Genomic DNA, 9,069 nt, shown 5'->3' with positions numbered 1-9,069 from the left:
TTATCATACAAAAAAAACTGGATAAAATGTCTAATTTTGCCAAAACAGCTAACATATTGATCAAATAAAAGCTAAACTCCAAATGATCTTTAAATAAAACTGGAAAAATATATTATTTTACTAAAACAGCTAGCATAATGCTAAAATTTAAGCTAATCTAAAAAAGTCAAAGTTTGCTAATACAGCTAGAATAATGTTAAATTATTAGCTGAGCTCCAAATTATCCTAAAAAAAATGAAAAAAAAAGTTTACTTTTGCCAAACAGCTAGCATGATGCTAAAATTTTAGCTAAACTCTCCAAATTATCCTAAAAAAACTTATAAAAAATGTCTAAATTTGCCAAGACATCTAGCATATTTACTAAAATAAAAGCTAAACTCCAAATTATCGTAAAATAAAACTGGAAAAATATCTAATTTTTTAAAACAGCTAGCATAATGTTAAGATTTAAGCCTAACCCAAAATTATCCTAATGAAAAAAAAAGAAACATCAAATTTTGCCTAATTTTGGCATATTGTTAAAATATTAGCTAAACTCAGTTATCCTAAAACAAAACTGGAAAAATAACTAATTTTACCAAAACAGCTAGCATAATGCTAAAGTATTAGCCAACTCCAAATTAGTCTAAAAAACTGGAAAAATATCTAAATTAGCCAAAAAAAAGCTAACATGTTGCTAAAATAAAAGCTAAATTCCAAATTACTCTAATAAAAATCCAGTAGTTTCTGAACATTTTGTCTCTACCTGAAAGTTAGCAGAAGTTCTCAAGTTTCAACGTTTTTTTTAAAGATTTAAGACATTTTTCATTCATTTCCTATGGGGGGCGTATTTTGCTCAATATTTCAAGAACTCTAAAGTTAATAAATACCAAACGTACAAGCAGTAGTGTCCTGCGCGAGCTGAATGTTTTGATGCCAAAATTACTGAAAATGTGAGTTTTTACGTTCCAAAAAATGTAGGGAAAGGCGTAAAACATTCCTAAAATAATGCATACACGTGCAGCTTTACCTGGCACATCCAGCGCGGAGAAGCTTTATTTGAGTTTGGGTGGTGATGTGTGGCGCCATGGCCTTAACCCGTCCATCCTCCCACCGAACGGGTGCTCCTTGAACACTGGTAGCTAGTTCATCTGTGATAGAACACGGTTCATGAGACGTCTATAAACACTAATTCCTGATTGTACGTCATACCTGGAGTAAGCACGGGAGGCAGGCAGTCGTGGAGGAAATCTTTGGCTTTCTGGTCGACGGCAGCATCCACCGGGGCGTAATCTGGAAGTTTCTTCATCAGATTCTCGATTTGAGAGAGGAATTTCTCCCTCCGAGGGTCCTTCTGGATTAAACCAACTTTCGTTAGGAGACTAAGAAGTTAACCACAAGAGGATTCAAACTTTCTTTTTGGGGCATTTGCCTTGTCAGAGTTCTGCACTCCCATGTATGTTAGGTAGTCCAGAGGTAAACCTTTACGGAACTCCACATCCTCTTCCATCGCAATTTCAAGAGCGGCCGTAACAACCTGGAAAAAACATACGATAAAATAAATAAATTCACTTTTAAAGCCTGGGAGATTTACTTGGAAAGGTTTCTTAACCTCTAAAAGAAAGAAAAAAATAAATCTTTAAACCAAACTTGTATTATTATAAATCTGAGATTTAATTAAAGACGAATAAATTAGTTTTTTTTTAAAACGGACCCCCAGAATTTTTGCTTTTATGAATTTTGAATAATAAAGAACGAAAATGTATTTAAATTACAAATATACTTTTTAATACAACTTGTGTTGAAGCCCATAAATACAAACTCACAGCAGAAATCGGGATCTCACCTTCTGCATTAGATCCCCCCAGCTGTTCTTCTGGAAGGAGGAGATGGTGATGTGCAGAGAGTGCGCGTCCGGAAGACATCTGCCCTGATGGATGAACCCTCGAGGAAAGTAGAGGAGGTCTCCCGCCTCCAGGACCACGTCCAGGATGGGCTTTCCGATGTCTGACTGGTCAAAATTAGCTGGAAAAGTCCCAAATCATCACAGTTTAGACCTGGCATGTTATTAAATAAATGGAAAATTCATTCATGGTTTAGTTTTTGGTATTTACTTACGGCTTGAAAATACAGGCAAGACCTCCTCCTCCGACCTAGAACAAAGTAAATATATTTAATATTTAATAACAAATAATTAAAATTTTGTTGACAAACATCGCCTCTAATGGATCCAATGTACAAAATGTGTGTATTTATGATTATGCCTTTATAGGGATCTTTTACTTTTAATATTTAGGACTTGGTTGATGAAAATAGATTTGAATCTTTTTAAGCTTAATAAATCAATAACAGATTCATAAAAATATTAATCGATTTAGCACATAAAGTTAAAGTCCGCTAGCTTGATGCTATCGTTTAATGGAATTTCCTATAGGATGGCTAACGCTAAGTCAACCTAAACATTCATTGCCGACTAAATGAACATCTTTATAAACTCACAGGCATCAATTTTCTTAACTCTTTTAAGGAAATATATTTTAAAGCAACCATTTTTGGTCTAAAACGTAGTTTTTTGCTCATACTTTGTTTTTCTTCTGGAATAAGATGTAATGTTACAGCGCGAGCTCCACCTAGTGGCCAAACTGAAACGGCCTCCAGGAGAAGCAGAACAATTGTTGGAGCTTTGAGAATCCACGTAACACTGTATAATAATACCAGTCAAATTATTTCATTAATACATTTTATAGCATGTGAACTGTATGAGATTAATATAAACGTATTCAAATCATTTAGTAGATTATTAATGTATTTCTAAACAAATGTGTATAAATATGTAAACTCAAAATTGAGTTAAATCGAATATAATCGTTTCTGTAAACTAATCTATTCCCAGCCGTATTAATGCTGTAATTTTTCCAATCAAGTTTGATTTGTTTTGCTTGAAATAAACCAAATCAAGCAATCATCATCACCTTGGGTTGTACACCCTCCAGTGTTTCTTTCCCTCCAGCTGAACCACAAAAGCCTCGATATCGTCGTAATGCGGCGCAAAGCCTTGAGTTCCAGGTGGCGTCAGGTATCTGGTTAAAAAAAAAAGGGATAAAATCCCTTAAAAATTGTATTTTAAGAACAGATTTAGTTCGTCTCAACACTCACACGTTGGCTCCAGCCATGCTGCCAAACTGCTCCTGGAGGATGGACAGCACGTTCCACACCGTGGAGGAGAAGGCCTGAGGGTTCAGCATGCGGAGGGAGCAGCCACTCTGGAGGAAGGAATGCGGATGTTGACCAACATGCAGCGGAAATTGATAGCTGAAATCGCTAAAACAAATAGCTGAAATCGCTAAAGCTAGTAGCCAGCTAAAATATTAGTTAAATGCCTAATTAGCCTAAAGAATAAAAAAGCCTAAGTTAGCCAAAACAGCTAGCATGTATTTGAAATGTTAGCTAAACTCCAAATTAGCCTAAAAAACAACAAAAAAGCCCAAATTAGACAAAATAGCTAGCATGCAGCGGAAATATTGGCTGAACTCAAATTAAAACTAAAAAAAAACCCGAAAAAAAATAGCCAAAACAGCTACCATGGAGCTGAAATATTAGATACATTCCAAAATAGCCTAAAACACAAAAAAATCCTAAATTAGCCAAAACAACTAGCATGTAGCTGAGCTATTAGTTAAACTTCAAATTAGCCAAATAAAAAAACAACAAAAAAGAAGCCCAAATTAGCCAAAATACCTGCGAATCAGACCTACGATACTGATTTGCTGTGGCGACCCCTGAAGGGAAAAGCCGAAAGAAAAAGAAGAAGCTAGCATGCAGCTGAAATAATAGCTAAACTCCAATTAAACCTAAAAAAACCTGAAAAAACTCCAAAATTAGCCAAAACAGCTAGCATGTAGCTGAACTACTAGCTAAACTCCAAATTAGCCCAAAAGAACAACAAAAAAAGAAGCCCAAATTAGCCAAGATAGCTAGCACCCAGCTGAAATATTAGCTGAGCTCAAATTAAACCTAAAAATAAAATAATAAAAAAAAAACTGAAAAGAAATCCAAAATTAGCCAAAACAGCTAGCATGTAGCTGAAACATTAGCTAAACTCCAAAATAGCCTAAAAAAACCTCACTGAAAATTGCCAAAAAAAGCCCAAAAAGCTAGCATAATACCAATATAACTTTTAACTTTACTACACACTGACTCCATATAATATAAAGTAACAATTAATCGACTATTAAATTAGTCGTCGACTATTTTAATAGTCGATTAGTTGTTGATTAGTCGACTAATTGTGGCAGCCCTATCCTCACCTCATAGAAGTCCCACACAGTGAACGGCAGAGCCCTGCCTGGAGGATTGAGCGTTTCCCTCTTGCCGTTAGTGTAGCTTGTGACGTCCAGGTTCACTCCAAACTGAACGTTTTCCTTTAAATAAAAAAAAAAAAAGAATTTCAACCTTTTTTTTTTCAATCAATAATCTTATAAGTTTAGTTGGCAGCAGTGTAAGATGCTTTTTTTAAAGGTGTATTTATTATTATTTAATCTGATTTTTAAATTTAGCTGAACTAGCAACAAAGATAAATACATTTTTATTTTAATCTTAAAGCAAACATTTTGGGGTTTAAATTGACTTCAAATGATGTTTCCTACTACACAGACAACAAAACAGCTTTATTGAAGCAAAAATATCTTCATACTATACAGTAAAAGCTTTGAAATATGTCAGAAAACTACCTCTCTCAGTATGCGATCAAACTCCGCCGTGGAGAACAGCCCTTTGTAATAATCTGGATTTCTGCGGCGAACATAGATGGGCTTCTTTTCCCACGTATCCCTAAACAGAGAAAATTGTCACTTAAAACACAGAATTCTGACCATGAAATCTTGAAAATACTTTTAAAAGGTGTACGTGTTTTTATAAAAGTTAACAAAGAATGAAAATAAAGATAAACAGAAGAAATTTCTGCAGATGTTAGATTAACTATTAAAGTTTAGTTCATTTGATAAAACAGAAAGAGAACAAATGATGAATAGGGACTAATTCATTCAGACGTGTAGTTAAATAACTAATAAGCAGCTGTGATGAGTTCCCAGGATACAGGGACCAACCTAAAGAAAGGAGCTTCAGGAACAGGATGGATGATCCACTTGAACATCTTAGCGGCTCTTTCTCTGCTGTTACTGATCGAGCCCAGATCCACCAGGACAGCATCCAAAGACTCTATGCTGACACACTTCTCTGCCTTCTGCATCCAAAGAAGAGAGATTCTTTGGCGTTTTTTTAGTAGTCCGTCAAATTGTGTTTAAAAAAAAAAGCATTGATATATGGCGCCCCCATCAGCAGATGGCGACCTAGGCGGCCGCCTAGCTCGCCTATGTCCAGGGTCGCCCTTGTTTTCTTTTTTTAAATAAACGTTATTGTAAACATCTGTTTCAGTATTTAAAAAAACTGTGTAAAATAGCCATTAGTACACATTGTACATTGTAATATAAAAACAAAGGGACTCTTTAGGTTGGAACAAAGACTATACTGTTTAGGGACGCCATATTTAAAACTATACCTGGTACATACATTCACATCTGCTGTAACGTTCTGGTTTTCGGTTTTCTGTGCAGCTTTTAGAAGCTTCTTCCTCCTCTTCCGCCTTTCAGACTTGATTTGGGCTTTTGATGGAATCCCTACTACTGAGGATGTGGTCTTTGATTTCCTCCTGATTTCCACCTAAAACGAAGAACAAGTCATGTGCAAATTATCGTTTACTAATATTAACAATCAAGTCGTTTTAAAGTCACAATATAAAATATCTGTACCTTTACATCGGTCTTTTTAACATTAGAAGGCGGTTGTGGCGGTAAAATCTGATACAGAGAAAATGCAGACATGTGTTTTCTCTCCATGTTTTCCCCGCTGATGCTGCTGCTTCTTCCTCTGCTGCTAAGCGGAAACCGGAAATGACAGTTCTCCTGTTGGCTCACTACTGCCACCCCAGGTTGGTTTATGAACTGCACTGTCTCCACATTTCCACATTTTTTTTCTTTGATGTAAAATATGTGAATAATTATAAACAAAATAAGTATTTTTTTAATAGAAAATTTGGGTTTAAAAATATGATTGATCACAGATAAATTGTAAATCAGGAAATTACACTGTTTATATCATTTTAATCAAAACAACAACAACAATTATATTATTATTATTAGTAGAAGTAGTATTTATTTTTGTTATAAAAAATAAAGATCAAATTTAAAAATAAGATCACATAAATTTGTCAATTAAAAAAAATGCTTTTTTGTATTACATGTTCATGAAAACAAAAAATAAATTGTTTTTATTAACATGTAATACAAAAAATAGATTTTTTTTCTTTTTCTATTTTTTTTATAAAACGAAAACATAAAAAAATCTTACAACATTTTATTTCTAAGGGGGAAAATCTAGCTACATGCCAAACTAACATTTCATTAGTCAGTCATTGTGACAAAGAACTTTAGAGCGAAAAAAAAAAAAAAGTTTCAGGTAGACATTAAGCTTATACCAAACCACTTGAACAAACTTGACTGTACACTAAAAAAATAAAAATACATTTTTTGAAAATTACAAAACTACATTTCATCCATCTTTTTCTTCTGCATATCTGAAGCCGAGTGAAAGTCGTGTTGTGGCAGGAGTCCAGACCAGACCTCCTTCTCCACAGAGGCGCCCCCAGGCCAGGTGAGAAACATAGTTCCTCCAGCGAGTACCAGGTCTTCCCTGGATTCCACCTCCTGTTGGGACATGCCCAAAATACTTCCCCAGGATCTGCAAAAGGAGCTTCACCTCCTTTTTCACTATAATGTTACAAAGACAGCTTTTACATCTCTTCAAATGTCAATCTCTGACTCCTTTAGAAGTTTAAAATCCACAGTGAACAGGTTAATAGTATAACTCGTGCTGATGCTTTGGTTATGAAGGGACTGGACAGTAGGGCTCCTGCTTTTTCCCAGAATACCTCCTATAGATCAATTCAAAGGAAGAGATCAAATACTTTGTTTGAATCCACAAAGCATATAGCTTTGATGGATGAACTTCCACAAACCCTCAAGAACTTTGTGTACTTGGTGAAGCTGATCCACAGCTGGGACTAAAACCACACTGCTGCTCCAGAATCAGAACTTTGACTATGAGGTGAACTCTACTTTTCTCTGTTATTTGTATAATTCACATTTATTACTGATGAAATGTATTCATTGTAATGTATCAATTATATTTATGTGCAATAGCATAGATGAATAGATTAGTTGAGTGTGAAAACAGCAAATTAAAAGTGGTTCTAATTTTTTTTTACAACTCTTTATTGACAATTCAATATTCTGATCAAATTTGAACACATTTTCAAACAATATACATAGAACTATAGATTATAGGAACTTGTAGAAACATTTTCCTCAAACAAACCAAACAAAATTGTGTTTAAGACTAAATTATAAAACAGAATAAAGCATTAAAACAAAATAACATAAAATGAAATCAAAAGATTCCAATCAAAATAGTTTGTTTCCCTTTGTTTTTTTATTTTTTATTGACAAAAGTTGAAGTTTACAATATAAAAAGCAGTTGTACAACATGTTTAACAAGTTACAATTTGAATAGTCACATAAAATGTAAATAACAACATATATTATAAAAAGGACACAATAATAAAAAGTATTGAATAAAATAAAGAGAATAATGAACATAATGAACATAAAATTAGATTCAAAGCAGTAAATTACATCTGATACTTTAAAATTTCATAGAATGTTTATTTTCCATTAAATTTATGGATACAAAAGTAAGCAGAGTTCTTTATGAAATGTGAAGAAAAAAGATGGTTTGGTCTTAATAAATCGAAATTTAAGTATATAAAATTTACTCAGGTTAATTATAACATTTAAAATATTTTCTGTATTTTTGTTTTTCTAAAATAAACCCTCTACTTCCTTGAAGGCAAAAGTACTTATTCACTCATACCACCAGAGGGCGCTTGTTCTCGTTTCCCCAGTGTGGTCTCGGCGCTGATGTTTCCCAGAATGCTTTGCAGCATGCAGTCGCAGATGTTTGTCCAGCCGTCGCTCTTCCAACAATGCAGCCCGTAACGTTGCTGTGACCACTGCGCGATGGAAACACTGGAGCTCCGCGGACTTGTTCGGAAGCTGCCGCCGTGTCACCGTCAGCTCTGAGGACTCCCAGCCGCCGCCATGTCTGCCAGGCAGCGCCGCTGCAGCTCGTAGACCATCCCGGAGCCTCCACAGGCGGTGAGTAGCCCGCGAAGCTAACGCTGCTCCCGCAGATCCGCTCACAGAGAGCGCCTTGTGTTGTGACCAGCAGCGGCTAGCCCGGGCTAGCTACATGTACCCACATTCAAGCCGGGATTTTTAATGATTTTCGTCCCTGTTCAGAATTGTGACATTATGTTTTATTCGTCTCTATTTTTACTAAGAAAATGTAAATATAAATTAATGTTGGAAACAGTTTTTAAATCTGTGATGTTTTCCTCAGTTAAAGCACACGTCAACCTGACCGATGTGACCTGATGGGACTGCAGCACCTCTGGAAATGACTAGAATTTATTAATATTATTTTTAAATCATTATAAATATAAATTGACCATGTTATTTTGTATTTTTATGCCATTCATTTGTAGTCTAATTTTTATTAATCCTGATTTGGATATTTATAATACTGTTAGAATATGTTAATAATTATATATTTAATCTCTAAGTTCAATTTTCATCATTTATTTTCTCAAAAAAGTCTTAGCTGCATAATATGGAGCATTTAGATGATTTGTTTTATTGTGCAATATAAATTAATACAACATTTGTTACTAAAAAATCATAAATTTATTCTAAGAGTTTTATTTTTCAGTCATTTTAATATTTAGTCTTAATTCTACAATGCATTGCAAACATATTTATTTTAAATTAAGTGTAGAATTTTGCTTTTTTTAATTTAAAAATTATAACTTAAAGTTAATTGCAGTTATAATTAATAAGTTATTTAAAGTACCACTTCAATAAAAATGGTGTTTTTAACATACTTTTGTTGCATTTTTCTGACAAATGAGGACATTTA

The 9,069-nt window shown here is 34.2% G+C and overlaps 2 protein-coding genes across 4 annotated transcripts in view; one reads left to right on the top strand and one right to left on the bottom strand.

Annotated features, from left to right (window-relative positions):
- The window catches only part of riox1 (ribosomal oxygenase 1), a 6,812-nt gene extending 850 nt beyond the window's left edge, over positions 1-5,962 (bottom strand). Inside the window, exons 1-12 of one of the 3 annotated variants that reach the window (XM_024290549.2) lie at positions 5,787-5,962; positions 5,548-5,697; positions 5,085-5,221; positions 4,710-4,809; positions 4,287-4,400; positions 3,136-3,242; positions 2,952-3,059; positions 2,098-2,132; positions 1,826-2,004; positions 1,412-1,516; positions 1,192-1,333; positions 1,010-1,130 (exon numbers count right to left, since the gene is read on the bottom strand). In XM_024290549.2, the coding sequence (XP_024146317.1) occupies positions 1,010-1,130; positions 1,192-1,333; positions 1,412-1,516; positions 1,826-2,004; positions 2,098-2,132; positions 2,952-3,059; positions 3,136-3,242; positions 4,287-4,400; positions 4,710-4,809; positions 5,085-5,221; positions 5,548-5,697; positions 5,787-5,873 (1,385 nt within the window). In that variant the 5' untranslated portion in view covers positions 5,874-5,962. Of the gene's footprint in view, positions 1-1,009; positions 1,131-1,191; positions 1,334-1,411; positions 1,517-1,825; positions 2,005-2,097; positions 2,133-2,951; positions 3,060-3,135; positions 3,243-4,286; positions 4,401-4,709; positions 4,810-5,084; positions 5,244-5,547; positions 5,698-5,786 lie in introns of those variants that run through there. The other 2 variants (XM_024290550.2, XM_024290551.1) reach the window with 2 other exon arrangements.
- A 2,045-nt stretch (positions 5,963-8,007) lies between these two features.
- extl3 (exostosin-like glycosyltransferase 3) overlaps positions 8,008-9,069 on the top strand; it is a 27,701-nt gene continuing 26,639 nt past the window's right edge. The window contains exon 1 of the mRNA XM_024290546.2: positions 8,008-8,249. The gene's annotated coding sequence lies outside the window, so the exon portion shown is untranslated. The remainder of the gene's footprint in view (positions 8,250-9,069) is intronic.

This window comes from Oryzias melastigma, linkage group LG24, assembly GCF_002922805.2.
Source record: "Oryzias melastigma strain HK-1 linkage group LG24, ASM292280v2, whole genome shotgun sequence".
NCBI lineage: Eukaryota > Metazoa > Chordata > Actinopteri > Beloniformes > Adrianichthyidae > Oryzias > Oryzias melastigma.
Note: the sequence above shows the minus strand (reverse complement) of the source record. Positions and strands in the feature narration are given on the sequence as shown.